The 23,774-nt window shown below is 44.6% G+C and overlaps 1 protein-coding gene across 2 annotated transcripts in view; it reads left to right on the plus strand.

Moving 5' to 3' along the window:
* Nucleotides 1–8,443: 8,443 nt before the first annotated feature.
* The window catches only part of OSMR (oncostatin M receptor), a 52,007-nt gene continuing 36,676 nt past the window's right edge, over nt 8,444–23,774 (plus strand). Inside the window, exons 1-2 of one of the 2 annotated variants that reach the window (XM_047731258.1) lie at nt 8,444–8,746; nt 21,873–21,958. In XM_047731258.1, coding sequence (XP_047587214.1) covers nt 21,886–21,958 — 73 coding nt within the window. In that variant the 5' untranslated portion in view covers nt 8,444–8,746; nt 21,873–21,885. Of the gene's footprint in view, nt 8,747–9,542; nt 9,746–21,872; nt 21,959–23,774 lie in introns of those variants that run through there. The other variant, XM_047731259.1, reaches the window with a different exon arrangement.

Consider the following 23,774-nt stretch of genomic DNA (forward strand, 5'->3'; position numbering starts at 1 on the left):
TATCGATTCCACCCGTTTTCATCAATTTCCAGATTGAAGTCAGAGGCAAGTATACTTCAATCTTTTGAAAAACTGGTTTGTTTTCAGAATATTTTATGGGAAAGAAATCTAACCTAGCAAAGGAAAGGAGCTGACACCACTTTCCCTCAACAAGCTAGTCACTTAGCAGGTGAAAATACAGCTAGAGACGTGCCACTTCTAGTCATTGATAGGTAACTCCTTCTTAAACTGACCTCCTTCACATAACAATATAAAGGACTAGAAAAAACACTTCTTAAAATTTTTTTAAAGTTTATTTATTTGACAGAGCGAGAGTGGGAACGCAAGCAAGAGGAGTGGGAGAGGGAGAAGCAGGCTTCCCACTGAGCAGGGAACCTGATGCAGGGCTAGATCCCAGGACCCCGGGATCATGACCTGAATGGAAGGCACATGCTTAGCCTTCTAAGATGCTTAGCCTGGCCACCCAGGTGCCCCTCTTAAAATTTTTAAGAAAAAAAATAGCTTTAAAAAACCCACATCCAAATGAAATGGAAAATAACCAACAGTAGAAAGAATTTTTTGTTGGGGGAAGGGGAGCATCAACACTTGGAGGAAGGGAGAGTCAGTTTCCTACATTTTATAACCTTTAGTCTGAGACCAGCCCAAGTCTGGATAGTGAGGGGGCGCCTAAAACTCTGTTAGAAAATACACAATATTTCTGGCTTGAAGAACCAGAGGTCAGAGTTTGGGGAAACCATACCACTTGGAAAATGAGGGGAAATTGCAGAAAAGAGAGAGCTAGAGAGGAAGAAGCTGTGTGTAAAGTCCATATCATGCATAATGTCTGAACCATCCTTATCCAAGACAAACTCAAAGCAGCCTAGCTGAGCCCCAAAACACTGAATTCAGGCTACAGCTATTATTTTTTTATTTTTTTTTAAAGATTTTATTTATCTATTTGACAGAGAGAAATCACAAGTAGGCAGAGAAGCAGGCAGAGAGAGAGGAGGAAGCAGGTTCCCTGCTGAGCAGAAAGCCCGATGTGGGGCTTGAACCCAGGACCTGGGATCATGACCTGAGCCGAAGGCAGCGGCTTAACCCACTGAGCCACCCAGGCGCCCCAAGCTACAGCTATTATTAATGCAAGCAACGTCAAGTTTGCAGCTTGAGTCTAACCATGAGAATTGTCCATTTAAAAAGAAAATCAGGGGCGCCTGGGTGGCTCTGTCGGTTAAAGCCTCTGCCTTCGGCTCAGGTCATGATCTCCGGGACCTGGGATCGAGCCCCGCGTCGGGCTCTCTGCTTGGCAGGGAGCCTGCTTCCCCCGCCACTTCTCTGCCTGCCTCTCTGCCTACTTGTGATCTCTCTGTGTCAAATAAATAAATAAATAAATCTTTAAAAAAAAATCAGTACCATTGACAGAACATAACAGAATCCAGTCTTCATAACATTATATTTACAATGCCCATGTTATAATCCAAAATTACTAGACAACACTAAACAAACAAACAAACAACCAGAAAAATGTGATCTGTTCTCATAATAGAAACAATCAGTGGAGACTGACTCCACCATTATCTAAATACTGGAGCAATCAAGCAATGCTTTAAAAAGCAGCAATTATAACTATGATCAATGAAGTAAAAGAATATGCCCGTAATGAACTAAAAAATAGGAAGTATCAGTAAGGAAATGTAAAATATTAACAAAAGAATAAATAAATAAATAATTCTAGAATTGGAATATACATCTTTTAAACAAAACTTGCTGGATCGATTTAATAGGGGAATGAAGATGGTGGGAGAGAAGTCAGCAAACTTAAAGATAACTCAATAGAAATTATCTAGTGTGAAAAACACAGAGGGAAAAGAGTTAAAACAATAGAGGGACACCTGGTTGGCTCAGTTGATAGAGCATGTGACTCTTGATCTCAGGGTCATGAGTTCAAGCCCCATACTGGGTGTGGAGCTCACTTAAAAAAGTTAATAGAGCCACATGGGTATTTGGGACTATATGAAGAGGTCTAGCATATTTGTAACTGAGTCTCAGAAAGATATGAGAAAGATAATGGGGCAGAAAAAACATTTCAAGAAGTACTGAAAATTGCTCACATAAAGAACAAATTTGCAAATTCAAGAAGCTTAGCAAATGCTAGGCAGGATGAATAATGACAAACAGCACATTATAAATACAGTGATCTGAATGACTGATGATTTATCAGAAACAACGAAGGCCAGAAAATCATAGAACAATGTCTTTAAATAGTTGAATTAAGGGGCGCCTGGGTGGTTCAGTGTGTTAAAGCCTCTGCCTTCAGCTCGGGTCATGATCCCAGTATCCTGGGATCAAGCCCTGCATCGGGCTCTCTGCTCAGCAGGGAGTCTGCTTCCCTTCCTCTCTCTCTGCCTGCCTCTCTGCCTACTTGTGATCTCTGTCAAATAAATAAATAAAATCTTTAAAAAAAAATCGTCAACCCAAAATCCTATATCCAACAAAAATATCCCTTAAGGATGAAATGAAATAAAGACATTTTAAAATGAAACCAAGAGAATGTACTCTAATGGGCCTGCACTAAAATACTAACACTAAAGGCAGTTCTTCAAGAAATGTCAGCAGGTGGAAAATATTTCTTTTAAATATATATCACATTGCAGATTTTACTGTGTTATAGATATATTTTACAACTGTAAGGTCAAGGACAGATCGTGTGGGTAAATGCACCTATTAAGTGACAGAGTACAATATTATCTCAAGTAGACACTGAAAATTAGGGTATATATTGTAATTCACAGAGCAAACACTAAAGAATCATGCAAAGGCAAATTAAAATAGAATTCTAAAAAATATTCCCATAATGTAAAAGAGGACAGAAAAGGACAAATACAGGGACAAAAACAAGAGGGAACAAAAAAGAAAACATATAGTAAAATGGTAGGCTAAACCCAACCATATCTATAAATGTCTTAAACATAAGATTACTATGCATTCTCTATCAAATTAAAATAGAGAGGCTATCAGACTGAATTTATTATTCTGTTTATTTATTTTTTTTTAGATTTTACTTATTTATTTGGCAGAGAGCCACGCTGAGCAGAGAGCCCGATGCGGGGCTCAATCCCAGGACCCCGGGAACCCAGGACCCCGGGATCATGACCTGAGTCGAAGGCAGAGGCTTTAACCTACTGAGCCACTCAGGCGCCCCAGACTGAATTTTTTAAAAAGTCCCAACTACATACTGTCTGTAAGAGATGCTATTTAAAATATAGAGAGGACTATAGATTTAGTTTAGATTAAGTTTGGCAAACAGCTTTCAAAAGTCCCAAAAGTTCCCACTGAATTCTCTCCAAGTTCTACTCCTATTTTAATGTTCTAGCCTTTAACATTAACTACCTCACTCATATTTATTAATTCTCATCAACACGGTCCAAGAAAATAAAGCAGCAATCTGAACAAACACATATACATCATTCTCCCTAAGCCCATGGGGAAAAAAAAGGGAGAGATTCAGAAAAGCTCTTCCACTGTCTGGTTTCTGATGATTTCTAGGACACAGTATGAAAATAATTACAATATCTAGGAGAGAACAGATTGTGTAAAATCAATCAATTAATCCAACAATCAATCTTCAAGTAATATTTAGTTCAAAAAAAAACTTTTAGAACTATTAAGGATAATATTATCCTTCACTGAAATTCATTTCACAGGTATTGAAAGGAATGCAATTCATAATTAAGTAACTATAAAGAATTACCTGAAATTACAAAATATAAACATTCCATGTGATTCCAACACTCAACATCTTGCTTCATCATTGCTGGCAAAATTTTATATCTATATAGTTGGAAGTGACAGCTATCTCTTAACTAACCAAGCTTTATGATATATCAGACTAAAAATTTTTCTGGAGGCCTACTTAGTTTTTCACAAGAATACATGCACATAACATCATTTTCATTTCCATTGAGTTTTCTTAGAAATAATGCTGGTATCGCCCACAATCATACTTCAAGCAGTGGCGTCACATACTTTAGGCATACTTTAAGACCTAAAAGTGAATCTTTAAAATAGCAAATGGGGTGTGTGATATATTGTCTCCCAAATAGAGAATTCTTATCCACGAGGCCAATTACAGATCAGCATCTCCTACTTACCTGATGACGCCACTTGCTTCAGAAAACTCCCAGCTCCTTCCAGCTCTATCAGTGTGGTTACAAACACTGCCAAACATGTAATTTTAGATATTTGTAGTAGTTGAAAAAAGAGAATCGTGATTATATTTCACAATTTACATAACTGATTTCATATATCTCTATGTATATCTATACCCATACCCAGATCTAAGCTAGTGTCCCTGATAATTACGGAACTGTTTTTCCTCTAAGGAGTTGGCTAGGATAAGGGTACATCCCACTCACTCGTGCCTTCCCTATAATTGTTACACAAATGAGACCTTCTGGTGGACGATAGATGACGAGGATCATTTCCCAGGTCTTTTGACATGGTGTCTACAGTCTTGGCCATTCACTTAATCTAACAGAATCATGTGGGGATAAGTGAAGAGTTTGAACTTGGGCATATTGATTTTGATATACAAATAAAGTGGCCTGGAATTCAGATGAAATAATTGCAATCAAAGATTTGGGGTCATCAGTGCACAAGTGATCATTGAATTCAGGAGCACGGATGCATTCACTCGGGAGACTGGGGATCAGAGAAGAATGTCAAGGATAGAGCCCCGGATATAACAATGTCTAAAGGAGAACAAGAAGACCAAGAAGGCGATGGGGAAGAAAGTCAGGGAGAAGGGGGAAGTGGAGAGAGTTGTGCTACTGAATTCAACAGGAAGAGAGAAGAGTGGGCAGGAGGGCAGATGGAGAATGAATATGTATTTTCCCAGCATAATCTTGTGGACGCTAACAAGGAAGGGTATTTCAGCTCTTAGCTTAATGCCTTTGGTATCTTTATCTTTTTCATTTCAGTTATTTTCGGGCTTATTTTTAATACTAACCTTCAGAACACGTATGTCATGCATGCTTATGTATCAGCTTGCTAGGCCTGCTATAACACATTACCACAAATTAAAATAATTTGTTCTCTCATAGTTCTAGAGCCCAGAAGTCTGAAATCAATGGGTTGGCAAGGTGAGTTCCTTCTTAGTGAGTAAGGAAAGGGTTAAAGCACAGGCAGGGAGAGACAGGAGGCCCCTGACTAGGCTCTGAAACTATTCCTGGCTCAGACAGAGCAGAACAAGAGATAAGCGAATAGGATGGGAATAGGATGGTTTAAGCGTCTTTGGCTCAGTTCACAATCTCCATCTTGGGGTTTTGAGATTGAGCCTAGTGTCAGGCTCCCTGCTCCCTGCTTCTTTCTCTCCCCAGACTCTCCTCCCGCCTCTCCTGGTGCTCATGCACTTTCTCTGTCAAATAAATAAATAATATCCTTTAAAATATATTTAAAAAGAGAGAGAGAGCGAGCTAAGGGAACAAACCAGACCAGCCAGCCCTGGATGTTAGCGGGGTTTTTTGTTTTTTTGCAACTACATTTTAACCACAGAAAATGACCAGACCCCAAAGAAAAAGTAAGCCATTAGGGATATTATCAATAGTTTTGCTCAAAGAAAGAGGGCACAAGAATCTCACGGCCACAAGCTTCCCAGTCAGTTGTCAATAAAAGAGCGTCAGTAAAAGCCCACAGTGGCAACCCACTCAGGACCCCTCTCACTCCAGAAAGCATTTTTTTTCCTTCCTTTCTGTTCTCACCTTCGCTTAATAAATGTTCACGTCACCCTTTTGTGTCTGCAAGGTTCATTCTTCAACTCCGACGAGAACCCTGTGATGCTGCAACAGTAGGGGCTCAGAGGGAGACTCTGTTCTGTAACTTTCTCGTGGCTTCTGCCGACGGCCAGCAGTTCTTGGTGTTCTTTGGCTTGAGAAAGGTAACTCCAGTCTCTGCCTCAGTATTCAGATGGCATTCTTCCCACGTGTGTGCGTCCATATTTCCCTCTTCCTATAAGGACACCAGTCATTGGATTAATACGGTAGGACCTCATCTTCCCTTAATTAAATCTACAGACACATTTCCAAATAGGGTCATATTCTGAGGTTCTGGGCCGACATGAATTTTTGGAGGATACTATTCAACCTAGTAGAATCACAAATTTACAGGTACTATAACTACTAGACTCTAGAAAGAGGGATAAATTTAAGTTATTAGAATGGTACACAAAATCAAGGACTTTTATGTGGGCACCTGCTGCAGGAGGTCATTGAGAGGACATGACCTCCCGTTGACTTATGGACTGGACCTGGGGAAGCAGAGGCTCCTTACTGCCTTCTCTGTCCTTGGATGTAAATTCTGCCCACAGGAAGACCCTGCAAGGACTCTGCCTTACGAGAGTAATGTGTTACTGAGACCATTCGGACTCTACACTGACTGAACCCAGTAAGGCTTCTACATAAACTCTTAAGACTCTGGCGGGCAGGTGCAGAGATCTACTCACCTTGCAGCAGCCCAAGACAAGCCTCGTATGTGAACTCCCTTATTAAACCCTACAGGTACTAAGCTGGAGTGGTCTGCCTCTTTCTTTGGCCTTTCCTTCCCTTCCAGTATGGGTTAGTTTTGAAATTCGTAGCAGGGCACTGGCCCAAGACTAAAACCAACAGCCTGGAATTTTTTCCAGCTTAGTTTCCTTCCTTTGTAGGAGGAGCTCAAAGTAAGTTTAGACTCGGGTTGCAGAAATTCTTCACACTCAATATTTTTAAATTTGGCATCACATCTACCCTAAGAGACATCCCTCAGAACTCTTCCTATAAAGAAGAAATTAAAGTTTTTTTTTTTTTTCTTCACTCACTAAAATATAGACTCAGAAAGCTTTTCCAACCCTTTGGGATCTGGTCAAGTAGCTTCCATAGCTGAGCAGATGACTAAACTAATGGACACTTTAAAACTCTGGAAGTAATGAGGTGTGGCAAAGGACCACATGTTTGTTTAGACAAAAGTACCTTCTCTTCATTTTCATCAAATATTTACGCTGCACACTGGTCTTTGTGGCACCATTAGGTAGTAAATGTATCAAAGACTAAAACAAAACTCTCTCCCTGGGGGGACACTGGGAGGAGCAAAAACTGCACAACCCAGAAGTAACATTTGGGCTGATTCTGATATATTTTGAGCCATTGGGTCAATTCCAGAAGTGATCCTAAGATAGGATTCATCATGAGCAATCCTTCTTAATCACTCCTGGGTTCCTTCCCCTCCTACAGTGCTTGGCATTCATGATCCTGCCCAGGTCCCCAAACTGGACCAGAACAGGTCTAGCAAAGCTCCATGAACAATCCTCCATCAGGCACCTCAGTCCTCCAGACACTAGAACACACTGCTCTCTTCTCTGGGTCCCAGCAGGCCACAGAAGCATGGTGAACTGCCACCCCCTCCTGGGAGCTTCCCACCTGCAATCCGAAACTGGCCAGTACTTGGGAGGGCAGGCAACGACCAAAGAGAGACACTGGCCCCTCCCGGGTGGTAGGTGCAGCTCTTATAAGCAAAGGGAACTTAGGCAGGAGGCTCGTCTGGAGTGCCAACAAGATGAACGGGATCCTGGCATCCCTCAGCCAAACCTTACAAGCTGATGCAGAGGCCTGAACCAGGTCTGGTCAGGTATATCCTGTAGGTGTTCTGGCCTCACTACCTCAAGGCCGTGTGCATGGAGCAGCTCCTGGCTGCCCAGCTGGCAAGCAGAACCCACTTTCCAAGAACAGGGGAAGGGGCAAGGAGCCTCGGGTTGTCCAGGTGCAGCTCAAGGGTCAACTGGAGGTCATGTCCCTTCTATGACCTCCCCCAACAGGGCAATACTAGGATGGTCTCCATTCCAGCTCAAATTCACAGGGCTCTCCATAGTCCAACACATAATTATGAAAGAGGAGTCAATAGATACTTCAAAGGCCCTGTATTTAAAATACGCGTTTCAAAGACTGGATGGCATTTTTAAGAGGGAAAAGCAAGTTGTAATATATACGGCTCTTTTGGGAAACAAAGGCTTTAGGACTGTGGCTCTGGATGAAACTTGATCAGAGGCGTTTGGAGATAGAGAGGACAATCAGGTTCCTAGAACTGTCCAAACACATTTTTTTTTTTAATCGCTCTGGGCGCCTAATGGACACACAGTTTGGCTGGAGCTCTTGCCTTCTGCCTGAAGATTTTCTTCAGGGACCCCAGGGTTCTGTATCTCGCTTGGAGTAACAAGTGGCCGCACGAGGTCACCCCGGCTCCTGGGTCCCTCGGCTGCTCTCAGCGTCCCGCCGCCGCGGGGCCCACTGGCCCTGGCCAGAGAGGCCGGCCCGCGATGCCTCTCCGGGCCCCACAGAGACTTCGGTTCCACTTCTCCTTTCCAGGCCTCTCCCACTTCCTTTCCCACCACTCCCCGCCGGCCGCCCGCCAAGCCCCGGACCGCACCTCCGCGGGGTCTCGCCCGCCTCCCGCAGGGTCCCAGCCGCTTCCCCCGGGACCCAAAGGGGAAGAATTCCTGTGGGTCCCAGGAGTGCCAAGAGTGCGCAGCAGGACGGGAAATTGCAAAAGTCCTCATCCCTCTGCCCTCCCCCGCGGTTTTCCCGTAATTCCCGCCCCTCGGCGCTCGCCCCGCAGCTGATTCATAGCCCGGGCGCGGGGCCGCCCCTGCACGTCCACACCGGCGTCCACACCGGCGTCCGCATCCGCGGCCCCGCGCCGCCCAGGACCCGGCCCGGCCCGCGGAGCCCTCCGCCCGCGCGGGGTGAGTACCCCGGCCGCCCGCTCTCTCCGCGCCCTGCGGCAGCTTTCCCCGCGCCCCGCCAGCTTTCCCCGCGGGCGGCCCCGGCGCGGCGCCCGGCGGGACCCGACAGCTTCGCAGCCCCTTCCCGGTGTCTGCCCCGCCGGCCGCGGCCCGGTCACGGCCGCCAGCCCGCCCTGCCCGGCGTCGCCCCTACCCCGCGTCGGCTTCGGCTGGCGCTTCGACCTGCTCCGGGACGGTGCTCAGAGGGGTCCCCGCCTCTGGCCCGCCCGCCCGGCTGCTGCGTGTGTCTTTCTCTCCCGAGCGCACGCTGCCGGCGCCCCCGCGGCGTCTCCCCCCTGCTGGAAGTTCACGGTCCCGTCACTTTCTCAGTAGTCGGGGATGTTTATTGAGTTAAAATCCCCAAGCAACCCACTTTCGCGTCTCTCCCAACACATCGCCCCGGGAGTTCATCGTCCCCAACCACCCCCGCGCCCCCCGAGCTCCCCCCGAACATTCCCTCCTCTCCGCGCGATCGGCGATGCCCCTCCTCCCCGGCTGTGTTTACACCTGAGAGTGGGCGGCGCTCACACCCGGCGGCGCGCGGAGATCCCGGGGGCGCGGTGCGCGGGCGGGCGCCTGGCCTCCTCCGCCACGTGAATGGAGGAGCCACCCAGCTGGCAGGTTGAGCAGCGGCGGACTTGGAAATGCCAGCGCTCCACCCCTCGCCCGCGGAGAGGGGTTCAGGAACTTGTCCAAGACCATAGAGCGGGCCGCGGTGACTCCGAAAACGCCGCGTAGCCCAGGGGCACTTGCGCTGACACCGGGAGTCCTTTCTTGCTGGTCCCGGGCCGGCACTTCCTCAGCCGGTCCGTGCCTGCTTGCGTGCGGCCGCCTGCCTGCCCAGTGGTGGCAGGCACGCTCTTGGGTGCCACGGAGGACAGGCAGGCTCGAAGACACTCTGCGTGCGAATAAGCTTATTCTCCGACTCTAGAGGGGTCCACTGTAGGGGATCGGATCCACGTGAGTGTAGTATATTTGATGTGAGCTGGAGGGAAAGAAGCTCGGGTCGTATGCCCAAGTCTAATGGTGACTGTGGGACTGGGCTGGAGTTACTCATCCGGTCAGCCTCGGGTTTCCCCCGTGCAGAATAATGGTGGTTCGTACTTACTGTGGATCAGGCACCGTGCTAAGCACTTTACTATGCCAGTAAATGAGCTAGGTAGTAGTTTTGTCATTCTCCTTTTATCAGTGAGGACACCAAGGCCTAGAGAAGTTCAGTAACTTGTCTGGGGTCACACAGCGAACAGGTGAGAGTCAGGAATTGGCTTTGGCCGCTGCTTATAAGCACTACGGTGTGCCTTCCAACTCTCGGACCCTCTTTGGAGTGGTCCTGGTTGTGGTGCTTCCTTACTGCTCTCCTTTGTCTCTCTCCTGGGCTGCTTTAAAAGGACACCTTTTTGTCTTTGAGGCTGAAGGGCTCCAGACTGAGCTGAGCCTCAGAATCAATCTTGGGTCTTTTTAAAGCCCTGGACTCCCACTTACCTATTTAGAATCTTCAGGTTATGCTCAGGTTGTGTCTGCCCTGGTAGCATTCAGAAGTATTAGAAGCCAATAGTGACGGGGAGCTCACCACCTAATATTTGATGGCTGGACAAAGTGAATTCTCAGCTGTAACTTGCCTCCTGGTAAATTACATCTTGATCCCAGTTCTGCCTCTTGTTGGCACCACAAATGTGTCTGAGCTTTTTGTATCAAAGGTCAGTTTGACAGTGTCCAACAGGACTCTGGCCATATGGGGCAAAATACTTTTTGCACACTGGGTCTCTCCTTCTACCCCTTTCTTTAACCTGAAAGACCAGGAGCACCTACAGAGGTGCGTGGAGGTGTTCCAGACTCTCTGATATTCCTTGTAACCCTTCTGTCCTGAAAAAGGAACCAAGTCAGGAAAGCTACTATGGTTTTGAAAGAGAGATCAGTGGTAATAGCTTCCACAAGACGAAGGAGTATGTTTTCCTTGTGGGAACTGGGCTGGGGCGTTGTTGTCTCCTGTAGAAAAAAATCTGAGCAAGTGTCATCTTGCTCACTTACAGAACAGTGAGACCTGGCACTCCTTACCCTGGAGAGGGAAGCCCTTCTCAATTAAAAAAAAAAAAAAAAAAGAAAAGAAAAAAAAAAGAAATGGGGAAAAAATAAAACACAAACAGTATTGTGAAAAGTATCCCTTGCTCCCAGCAGGCTTCTTTGTAGTTACAAATGCTCATAAAATGAGTGTTTTTTTCCCAGCAACTGTGTTCTGGGCTTCACAACCTTCCTTCCCTTTTCATTTTAGTTTCTGCAGTTGGCCCTGGAGCAATGCGGGGTCTAGGGGTGCCCAAAAATCTGCATGTAAATTTGGTCTCCCCAAAACTTAACTACTAGTAGCCTAGTAGTTAAGGTTGATGAGCGTATCTTGTATGTTACATGCATGATATACTCTGTGTTTTCTATGAAGTAAGCTAGAGAAGGAGAGATGTTATTAAGAGCATCATAAGGAAGAGAAAATACACTTATAATTCCGTATTGTATTTATTGAAAAAAAATCTGTGTATAAGTGGACCTGTTCAGTTTAAACCCACATTGTTCAGGAGTCAGCCGTACAGGTTTTTCAGCATTTATTTATTCCAGGTTGTCAAAATTTCATTTTTATGTTTTAAAAATAATACAAATAATAACTAAGTATGTTCTCATTCAAAAAACAGAGAAGTATATGGAATGAAATGTAGAACTACCATGTAGAACTCCTACTCCCACTCAGAAGAGGGAAGATGAAGTTTGGCAAATACCATTCTGAGATTTTATTTTGTTTTCTATGCATTTGCATAATAATGTGTTTATACATATATCTTCATATATGTAAATGAGATCTTACTATACATTATGCAGCTTACTTTTTCATTTTCCAAGTCCTAGAGATTTTCCCATGGCAGTATAAATCTCTTTTGCTAAAGGCTACATGTAATTCTAAATTAGAGCTATAATTCATCCATTTTTCTCTTATTAGTGGACATTTGGATGGCTTAAAATTAGTCAGCATTAGCAACAGTACTTCAGGAAAGATGGTGCGTTCGTCTTTGTGTGTCAGCCTGAATATTTCTATTCAATAGAGTCTAGGGTCAAAGGGTTCGTTCATGTTTCCACTTGATAGACACAATCCTTCAAATGATAGCACTGCCCCACCCCAGGTACTAATTTAAAATCTGCATGAGAATCTGTTTCCGTCATCTTTCCTACCATCAGCCATTATCTTTTTTTTTTATTTAGATTTTCAAATCTGAAACCCAATATGGCATTTTAATTTGCATTTTACTGATTACTACTGCGGTTTAATGTCTCTTAATGTTTATGGGTCATGCAATGTCTTCTGTGAATTACCTGTTCCTGTCTTTTGCTCATTTTTCTATTGAGTTGCCTTTTCTGATTCCTTTTTACTGCAGATTCTCTGTACCAAGTCAGGATCTTAATTCTTTGTCTGTTGTAGATGATTTAAATATTTCTTCTGCTGCAATGCTCTTTTTTTCCCCCACTATTTTTTTTTTTGTGGTAAAATACATAATATAAAATTTGCCATCTTAATCATTTTTAAGTGCACGGGTCAGTGTTATTAAATACACTCCGTACTGGGCAACCGTTGCTAGCATTCATCTCTAGAACTCTTTCCATCTTGCAAAACTGATACTCTGGACCCATTCTCCCGAACCCCTGCCAGCCAGCATTCTGCTTTCTGGCTCTGTGAACTTGACTACTCCAGGTGCCTCATATGCATGGTGGACTCATAGAGCACTTGTCTTTTTGTGACTGACCTGTTTCACTTAGCAACGTGTCCTTAAGACCTTCCATGTTGTGGCAGGTGTCAACATTTTTCCTTTTCGAGAATGAATAATATTTCATGGTTTGCATATACACATTTTGCTTATCCATTCATAATGCTTTCGTTTTTAACTACCTTCTGCTTCATGGATGTTATAAATATTTGTGTAATCAACTCTGCAATCTTATTTTTTTTTAAGGTTTTATTTCTTTGTTTTTCTTTTAGAGAGAGAGAGAGAGAGCTAGAGCGAGCAATGGGAGGGACAGAGGGGGAAGGGGAGAATCTCAAGTCAGATGCTGTGCTGAGCTCAGAGCCCTCCATGGGGCTCGATCTCATGACCCTGAGATCATGACCTGAACCGAAACCAAGAATCGGTCGCTTAACTGACTGAACCACCTAGGCACCCCTGCAGTCTTGATTTTTGTGCTTCGTCTGGCTTGGGGAGATCTTTTTCACCGAAAAATTATTTTTTAAATTATCTTATTTTCTTCTAAAACTTGTATTATTTTGATATGTACAGTTAGCTCTTTGTAATACCAGATTTTTGTATGAAGTAAGAAGTGAGGATATAACTTAATTTCTTTCTACAATTTTAGGCAGCTCACCCGACACCATTTCTTTAAGTATCTGTCTTTTTTCCAGCTCACTTGAAATTCTGTTTTTATAGTAAAATAAGATCCTATTCATACGTGAGTCTATTTCAGGACTCTCTTCTGTTCCATGGATCTGTTTTCTCTCTTCTTCTTCTTCTTTTTTTTTTTTTTTAAAGATTTTATTTATTTATTTAGCAGAGAGAGATCACAAGTAGGCAGAGAAGCAGGATCCCGGCTGAGCAGAGAGCCCGATGTGGGGCTCAATCCCAGGACCCTGAGATCATGACCTGAGCCAAAGGCAGCGGCTTAACCCACTGAGCCACCCAGGCACCCCTGATTTCTCTCTTCTTATGCTAGTACCACCCTGTGTGACGTGCTACAGCTTTGTTCTTATATCTAGTCATATATATTTGTATTTTTTTTCCAAAAAAATTCTTTTGAAATGATTCTGATACATTTTCTCTTTTTATAAACTTTATAAATAGCTTGTCAAGTTTTAAAAAATCCTGTTCGAATTTTTGTTAGGCTTTCTTGGGTTTATAATTGTTAATAATTCTTTATGCCTTGGAACCCATCCTGGTATGAGCTCCAAGGATGGAGGAAGCAGTGTGAGGGGGGAAAGTGCTGTGCTCTGGGGAATGACTCACCTGGTTTCAAGTTCTGGATTAACTCTGTCAACCTGTACCAAAGTCACTTTAGCCTCCTTAGCCTTCATTTCCTCATCTGTGTGTGAGGTTAATAATATAATTTCTTGGGCGCCTGGGTGGCTCAGTGGGTTAAGCCGCTGCCTTTGGCTCAGGTCATGATCTCGGGGTCCTGGGATCGAGTCCCGCATCGGGCTCTCTGCTCAGCAGGGAGCCTGCTTCCCTCTCTCTCTCTCTCTGCCTGCCTCTCTGCCTACTTGTGATCTCTCTCTGTCAAATAAATAAATAAAATCTTTAAAAATATATATATAATTTCTTCCGTAAGACTCGTGTGAGGATTCAGTTAATAAATTCATATAAATCACATCGCAAAGCCCCTGGCAGAGAGTTAACATCCAATTCGTGCTAGCTAGGATTGTTTTCATAGTTACTTCATGTCTTACTATGAGCCTCTGCAGAGCCACATCATGGAAGGCACTGGTAGATCTTTCCTTTATGTATCAATAGTATCCTAAGACACACAAATATGCAATAGATATTGAAAGTAGTGGTGCTTCTCAAACTTTAGTGTGCCTTTGAAATCACCTAGGGATCTTGTTTAAATGCATACTTTTATTCAGTGGATCAAAGGTGTGATCTCAGGTTTTTCATTTCTAGCAATTTCTTGGGTGATGTCTTCATCCACGCTTTGAGTGTCTGGTCTTTGACTGGTATTTAAAACCACGCTGCTAGGGATACCACTTCCTGTTGGGTTAAATGTGGTTGACAGAACTTGTAAAGTGCTTTCTTTTAATAGTACATGCTAAAGAACTAAATTATAGTTGTGTTGTTTCCTTCCTCCTCCTCTTCCTCCTCCTTTTCAGAGCAAAGAGGGTTTGAGAGCGCTAAATATGATACCAAGTTCTAGTCTTAGATCTGAAATCACTGAGGCAATTAATTCTCTGGATTATTTAAAACCTGTTTTAAGATGAAGTCAGCTACCTAAAATCTACCCAATCAGAGTATAAAATCTAAAGCCAACTAAAAGAAAAGCCATAATTTCAAATGTCTTACCAAATGGAAATGTGTAAGGTATAAGGAAGCACTTGGAAAAATGTAAGACAAAAAGCACTCTTGGAAAACATGGAATCTGGTCCCACCGTGTGAGAACATGGTGTGTGGCAAGCCTTGAGAAGTGGTACACAGCAGAAGCTCTGCTACTGTGAGTAAATGTTTCACACAGAGATCATGTGATCTCTTGCTCGCCTCTTTCTACTACCAGGCTTCCCAGTGGGGGACTTTGAACAAGGTAGCTTCGTGTACCTTAGTACGCTGGTCTATCAGGAGGGAATGACAGTATATTTTTTTACCCAGAACACTGATTACTTTCTGTGTTTGAAAATGCCTTTTTTTTTTTTTTTTTTTTTTTGCAGGGGAGGTCAGGGAGAGCAGAGGGAGAGGGAGGGAATCTTAAGCAGGCTCCATACATAGTGCAGAGGCTGATGGGGGCTCCATCTCATGACCCTGAGATCACAAGATGAGCTGAAACCAAGAGTTGGACGCTAAACTAGCTGAGCCACCCACATGCCCCTGAAAATGCATTTTTAAAGTGCCCGTACTCTCTTGGGAGACATCACATTTTTGTACAGAAACACATGACGTGCTCATAGGCTGATCCAGTACCTAAAAAATTCCAACCGTTTTTTAGGCCTCTTGGACAGCTCTGCGTTGGATTTGAATCACAAAATACCATCAGCTAGTTTAGCCCTGTTGGGATATATGGTTCAAATATGAAAATAATGGAATTGCAACTACTTGCATTCATAAATATATGTGAAATACACGCACGTTTTAAAGAATGCTTTATGTGGCCGAATTACATAATGTGATAGAGTTGACCACAGTTGTCCCTCATCCTGCTCACCTTCCTTACCCCATCCCAGCTCTAAATTTATAAGTGTTCATTGTTGGGTGTGTCTTTGGAGGCCAGTTTGGGTCCTTGAAGTAGAAGACAGCAAGGCAGAAATAGATGTGCAAGAGATCTGGGGGGAGAGCTCTGGGGAGGGATGCAGGGACAAGGGAGCAGGAGGAGACAGCCCCAAGGCAAGGTGACAGGGAACAGGGAAGACTAGAAGGAAGAGCTTCCCCCTGCAATTCAGTTGTGAGAATGTTTTGCCCAAGCCAATGGGAGACTTTGATCAAATGTTGCCTGTTAGAGGAGTCCCATGTTGGGCAGAAAAGGTTTGGTTTGCTCACTGCCTGCGAGCAGCCTGCAGGAACCATGGGCTCGGGTGTGAATGTGCGTGGATCCCGATGTACAACAGGGGAAGCTGTCAGGCATCTAGTTCCTGCAGCAGATCCTTCTAAAGAGAGTACTAAGTGGCACGGTTGCACACCCCTCTCCCAGAGGTGTTTGTGTACACACGCTGTTCTGCAACCTGCTTTTTCACTCAGTATTTTTGGGCTATTCTTCTACAGCAGCCCGTAGATCTGTTTCATTCTTTTGACAGTTTCATAGTTTTCCTTTGTGGAAATGCACCATAATTAATTTTTTGGATCCTTTTTCACAATTAGTTGGGTTGTTTTCATTTTTCCTAAATATTAATAATACTATAATGAACATTCTTTAAAATATATAACTTTTTTTAAAGATTTTATTCATTTATTTGACAGAAAGAGATCACAAGTAGGCAGAGAGAGAGGGAAGCGGGCTCCCTGCTGAGCAGAGACCCGCCCCCCACTCTGATGTGGGGCTCGATCCCAGGACCCTGGGATCATGACCTGAGCCAAAGGCAGAGGCTTTAACCCACTGAGCCACCCAGGTGCCCCTAAAATACATAATTTTTGTGTACAGACACACATATATAAGGATGCTATCTGTAGGACAAAATTCCAGAAATAGGATTTCTGGATCAAAAGGAAGGCACCCTGAAATTTTAATAGGTAGTGCCAAAATGACCTTGATAAAGTTGTGCTTTTTGACCATCATTGAGTAGCAATACTTACTTATTCAAACTCTTACCAGTGCTAGATGGTAAAACCTTTTTAGGCTTTGCCAGTTGGACACCACATAGACACACACGCAGACGTACAAACTACTATTATAATTTGCATTCATTTAATTACTAGTGATATTGTCTAGTTTTCCTTATTCCCTTTTGGTTATTGGCATTTCCTTTTTTGTGATTTACATATTCATATCATCTGCCGGGTTTTCTACAGGGTTGCTTGTCTGTTTTTGATTGATTTCTAATTTCTGAGAGCTCTTGGTATTGTAGGGGACAGTAACCCTTTGCCATCAGTATTGAAACTATTGTTCCCAGTTTCTTATTGGGCCTGACTGTAGCACTAAAATTTTTTGCAATGTTTATTTAATCGTTGTACAATGTTTATTGCTTCTAGGATTCATATCATGCTAAAGCGGATTATACATGACCCTTGGCTCAGATTATGATCCCAGTGTTCTGGGATCAAGTCCTGCATTGGGCTCCCTGCTCAGCATTCTTTAAAGTATTCCTTTCTCTCTCTCTGACAAATAAGTAAATAAAATCTTAAAAAAAAAAAAAAGAGTGTTCAAAAAAATAAAAAAACAATAATTGGATTTTCTGTATATAGGTTCTCATAATCTCATGTAATCCTCATGCCAATCCTATGAGGTAGGTTCTTTTTCCTCCTTTTACAGGAAAAGAAACTGAAGCTTAAATGGGTAAAGTACCTTGTCTCTGGTGAGACGATTCCTAAGTGTCCGAGCAGTGATCTGACCGTCAGCAGTCTTCACATCCGAGCCCGTGTACTGGACTGTTACTACCTCCTTTTCCCACAAATGTCCAGGTTATTGTTCCAGTACAACGTGGGGGGAGTAATCTGTCTCTTCTTTAGTGATTTAAAAGACTGTCGTTAGCATATGCTAAATCCCTACGTATTCTTTGGGTCCGGAATATTCCTTGGATCGAGGTTTTCTCTTCCTTCCTTTGGTTTCCCTGACCATCTGGGGACTCAGCTTGAATGCTAGCTGGAGTCCCAAGGCCCAGGAATCCTCACCTGAATATGGCTTAAGAAAAAGAAAATCAGCTGTGCATAAGCCAGTTCAGTCTCCTATAAGGGATGACCTCACGAAACTGCTAGAAACACTTAGCCAGGTAGGTTTAGACAGAGGGGAAGGTGTGCTTGAACCTTTCTTTAGGAGGAAGAGGGTGGAGGGAGGGTTGAGGGGAAGCCTTGCTATAATGGCAGCGCCCTTTGGAGGGGGTCCCCAAAGACAAATAGCGGTGCTCATAAGAAAGAAGTAAAGATAGATGGATCTGGGAAATGTGGGGACTGTGCCACCAGCCCTTCATACTGCCACACAGAACTCTCTCACAGGGAGCACACACCCAGCACACGTCCCAGATGAACAGCTTCTTTCTTGAAACTGGGATTTGCATATGACGTCACGAGGCACCCAGCCAATTCCGCTGCGTTTGGCAACACACCCATGTTCTTGGGAAGCAAATGACTGGTCATGTTGCTTCTCAAGGGGTTATTTATGGTGAGGAAACTTCCCAGGAATAAATATTTTAGTAATGATGGAAAAAAGTGCTAGCGAAGAAGGGCAGGCTTCTACCCCTGGCAAAAGTCATGTTTCGTTGCACATGTAGAGTTTGTCCTGGGCGACAATCGAAGGTGGCTTCTTTTTGCCCAGAGATGAGATTTGAATGGGAAGTTCTGCACAATGAGTGGGTAATTTTTTTTTGCTCTCGTCCCTTTTCCTCCCCAGAGAAGACAGGTCAACGAAAGACTATGAATTAGGCAATGTTTGGCGCTAGAAAAAGTGGAAGGGCCTGAAAAGGAATCTGTTTACTAAAATAAAATTGAAAGCAAAGAACGAATGTGAGAACATTGGTGCAGATATTTATTCATTCACAGATATTTCCTGGGGAACAGCTGTGGCCTGAGATGGTGATGGACAATGGGGACTGAGACCCAGGCCTGTCCTCAAGCAGCTCAGTCTGGTTGGGAATGGCAGGGATCTGAAAAATAGAAATAAAGAACCAGGTTGAGCGTAGTGTGGGTGAGGCAGGAATGTGGGTTTTCCCTTTCTGAATCCTGCCCCTTCATCCTTCCCTGACTTCCTTTTCCTACGACACAGTAGTGGCCATGCTCCTCACAGACAGTTGTGCGGGGAGAGAGGGCCTGACGAGAGAAGGAGAGGGCACGGTGGCCTTCTCTAGCCCGAGGCAGACCTCTCTTTCCTATGTGCGCTGCCTCTCCAGGCCATCATCCGGTCCCTGCGGTTTAAAGACCGTCTGTGTACGCCCAGGATGACTGAGCCCCCTGCCAGGTCCCCTCCCAGGGACTCCAAAGTGTGTGTCCGGCTAACTCGCTCCCTTGGACATCAAATCAGCAACTCAAATTGAGCATGCTGCCACCAGAGCCCTTGCTAAAGCCCACGACATCTGTGCTTCTACCTCTGTGAATGGTAATTTCTGTTCTGCCAAGGGCTCTGGCCATTCAGGGGGCTGTCCCTGATGTCTTCGTCTGTCACCCCCAGCACGTCCTGACTGCTTTGTCAAGTCTCTCCCAAATCCCACCACTGTACCCACTTCCAGTGCCTTCATCCCGGCCGGAGCCCGCACCATTGTCCCGGCCTATCGCATAACTTCCTAGCTGCCGTCCCTCCCACTACTCCTGTCAGTGGCCATTTACACCTTTCCCAGAGCCCCCGGTGGCTCCCACCTGACTCAGGGTAGAAGCCACAGCTGGAGAAATGTTTCCCGGGCTGCTCTCCATCCGGGGCCCTCTGCACCTCCTGCCTCTCACCTCCTTGCCCCCTGCAACACCAGCTCCTGTGGTTCCTTGAATAAGCCCAGCACAACTCGCTCCCTCGCCCCCAGATCTGTCGCCATGCTAGCGGGGAGCTCGCCAGCAAAGAGCTGGTACCCTCCGAATAGGGCACAGGGTAACTAGAGGCAGATTTACAGGGGAGGGGAGGAGGGAGTCCTTGTGGGCCATGCGGTCAGTCTCCTGGGGCTTGGAAGCAGCTGGCTCGGGGTCCTCAGTGGCTGTATTCTTCCCGCAGCATCAGGCTCTGGCACTTCGGGAGAACTGTTCATGCAGCATTTCCCAACGGCTGATATGCATGTCTCCGGAATGTTCTTCCAGTGGCCAACTCTCATTCTGAAGCTAACCTCCTCAGGTTCACAACCTGCCGTGTGGGAGGAGGTGGGGAAGGGCGGGACTTCCAAACGAGACTGTCCCCATGCTTCTCAAGAGTCCAAGAAGTCTCGTCTGGAAGTCAATATTCCTGTGATCCCCCGACCGTAGATACAAGTCCTTTGTAAAGACTCCTAGTTTTCGATTTTGTTACATGACCACTTTTATTCTTTAATTTCTGATTACCCTTAATTCATAGGTGGCTACTAATTTGCCATTTCAAGTTTCTCTGTCTTAAGTTTCTCTGTTAAACACAAATTTGTTTAAATTCTGTGACATGTGAGATATTTGATTCATCAGAACTCCAAAATTTGAAAAAAAAAAAAAAACATCTTAAGTAGCCCTTTCCTACAGAGAACACAAAGCAACCTACATCACTCCCAGAATCACCTGGTTTTCAATTTACAGGATGAGATTTCCTCACAGAGAGAGGCACCTTGCGCTCCTCAGGGTAGGCCGGCCTTAGGATAGGCTCCTGCGCCCATGGACTAGGACTGGAAGGATGGGTCTGTTGCGCGCAGAGTGTCACACACTTCATGCTAGCATTTTCCTTTGCCTTACCTTCAGTGCTGAGCAGAAACAACTTCCTCTTGAATTCCTTTTCTCCCTGGCTTTGATATTTAGTTGTAATAGGAGCCTCTTCAACGTGGTAAGTTGAGATTTTAGAGAGGTGAATGACCTGTTTGCCAAAACTAGAAGTAGCAGAGAGCAGGCCTAAAGGACTATGAGGAAAAGCTGTTGTTCGCAGACTTTCTGCTGGTGATTGGGTCCGTCTGTAAGCGGATGTGACTACCCTAGAATAATTTAAGGGCTGGCTGTATTCTTTTTCTGTCATCACTGTTGTTCCTATTTAGTGATGGGCAGTGAAAGGGAATGGTCTGGTTTGCTGAGTTTCTGGATTTGATGAAGTCTGCGTGGCTAGACTGAGGTGAAGGGGACTCTGAACGGTTTCATTGCCTGTCAGTAGGGTGAGTCAGGCTTTGAAGTAGAAAAGTGAAACTCAGGGCTTCCCTTGACTAACACCATTACTATTAAATTAAGAACAAATTAGCCTCCTTGAGGTCATCAGTGTTCACCCTTTGTGCCCTCAGCTTGTCCTGTGGTCAGAGGACCCGATGAATCAGTGAAGCTCTTTGACCTTCCCTTTACAACCCTCCTCTAAAGCGAGGAAAACCGGAAATTATCTTGAACAATGAAACACTGCCTATCTCTTCAGGGGGAATGTGCTGGGTTTTCTTTGGTGAAATTGTAACAAGGGAGATAGGGAAGAGTGAAGATGACTCCTCTCTAAGTAGCTCACTCAGATATAGCTCTTCTGAGACCATGGTCCACTTTTTTACGTTTCACTTCTGTTCCTTTGTTTTACCTTTCTTCACGAGCCTTCTCTGGGTTTGAATAAATTGGTAGGCCACTTCTCTCTTGCCACATGGCCTCCGTGGCACGCGGCGGTAAGCATTCATGGCTTCCGCATCTGGGACCAGTCACTCTTGGCCAGTGGCTGGCTGACCTGGGCTGACGCCGGTGAGGATGGGGGACAGCCATGGTGACTCAGTGCCCCCCCCCCGTTGCTCCTCCTCCTCCTGGGTCCAAGAGGGTAGCCCAGAAGGGCTCTTTTCTTGCCAAAGGTGGAAGCACAGAAAAGCAAGCAGAATGACACAGGGGTTTTGAGGCTCACCATGGCTTCGGCCTCCGCAAGTCACCTGGAGCAGGGAAATAAACTCTTACTTTGGAAGGCAGGGGGTACTCCAAACTCTCATGACAAGAGGCATGGATGGATGAAAGGAGAGAAGAATGGGAGCCTTTAATACCATCATCTACCACAATGGGGTCAAAGACACCTACTCAGAGCTAAAATTAAATGAAATTTTTCTCCTGTAATTTATCTTTTTCAGAAATCCGGAACCTATGGCTCTCTCTTCAGTCTCTCAGACAGCATTCCTCTTGGCATTGCTGTCCTTGAGAACTTACCAGAGTGAAGGTGAGTAGTGGGAAGAACAGTAAAGAAAAAAAAAATGCAGAGAAAAAGAACAAGGTAACTGGTACTTTGGAGGAAAGTTGCACAAGTCTTTTCTTTGGTAATTACTTGGAACTGGTGAGTAGCAATGGTTTCCTTAGTTTTGACTTCCTGATAGCTCATGGTAATAAAGCCACACCTTAGCCCTCATTTCCTAGCCAGTGCTCTGGTCATCCGGGCACTTGTGAGTGGATCTAATCCCGCAGAACTCATGGTAGATACACTGTGAGTGACTTCTCCAAAAGAGTTGCCTTGTCCTGTGGGGCTGAGGTACAACCAGACCAGTGCAGGCCACTGGCTTAGAACAAGTTGCGATGTCCTTCAGTGACATTCATTGAGAAACTGTTTGCTGCAAGATAATATGCTAAGTACTGAAATGCTGTTTATGGGAAAAAGAAACAGCATTTTTCACTTAGCTACTCTCCCAGTGAGGGTATTTTTCAATAAACCAACTTTGTAAATAGTGTCAATAAGGACACTTGTAAAATGTTCATAATGACTTTGGCTAGTACTTTGAACCAGGTGGAAGGTACTCAGGCTCGAGTCTGTTGCCTGTGTTTAACAAAGCTTTGCACTTTCCTCATCCTGTGTTTACTCTTTGCTGTCCTCCCTTTGTAACAGAGAGCACAGATGTACGGCCTTGTAATTATTCACACAGCCCCTTCCATGGATTCCTGAAGTGATGTTTCCAGGAAACACCCACAGAAGGTTTCTATTTTCCCTAACACTCTGTGAGAAGATATTTGGAAAGAAAAAGATTTTGTTCTGATAAGAGCTCAGTTCTCTGCCGGGTGTTCTGTAAGTCTGGGTCTCTATCTTTTAGGTTCAGGGCACATGAGATGCTGCTGCTTTTTTGGCTTCTTAAAATTCATAGTTTATTGATAACCTTCCATAATCTGGAACTGAAAGTTGGGAATTAGGACTTCTCATTCTCACCCTATCTATCTTACTTGCTAAATGTGAACAGTCGGGCTGAGGGGGTGGTCCATACCATAGGAAGGTTGGGTCCAGCTAGAGCCTCTGATTCTCAGACAGACCCATGCCCCCAATTCCAGGCTCTCCAGAAAATCCTACGCATTTAATCCCAAATTTTTGGCCCAGTTCCCTTCCCAAGTGAAGTCTCATTATCTGATCCAATGACGACTGACTAGGTACCTTCTACGTGTAAGACACTGTTCTCAGAAGAAATTCCAGGGAAGAATGGACCTTTTCTGCTTCAACAGACGTTCATTACCCATTTCTCTCTCCACCAGTCTTTGTTTCTGCGTCCAGCTTTCTCCGCTAAGCATGCCTGCCTTGCCACATAATCCTGTCTTTGAAACACCACTTGGGCTTCTCGTCTCAATTTTTGCCGCCTCTGCCAGGTACCCGCTAAACGTCCACTCAGACTAGTGGGCCTCCCACGTGATGGCCCAGCCAGGCTCAGGGCTGAGACTTGGGTTCTGAAGTCCTAGCTTCTCCCAACCCATGAGACAGAGCCAGACTCACTTCCACTTGTTGCTGGGCTCGTGTCTGCTTCAGTCAGAGATCGTGGCTATAGCATTTGGTTTCTTTTCTCCCATTCTCTTGTGTAAGTACCATATAGACCAAGACAGAGATGTAAAAACGTAGATTTTTTTTTTTGTAGAAGTGAAATTACACTATATATGCTGGGAATATTTATACTATGTATGGACTTTTTAAACTCTATATAAAGTATGTATGTTGTATCTAGTGTAAATATATATACTGGGAAATTATACTATAATATGTAAATATAGGTAAAATATAAAAATATATG

This window comes from Lutra lutra, chromosome 5 (genome assembly GCF_902655055.1).
Source record: "Lutra lutra chromosome 5, mLutLut1.2, whole genome shotgun sequence".
Taxonomy (NCBI): domain Eukaryota; kingdom Metazoa; phylum Chordata; class Mammalia; order Carnivora; family Mustelidae; genus Lutra; species Lutra lutra.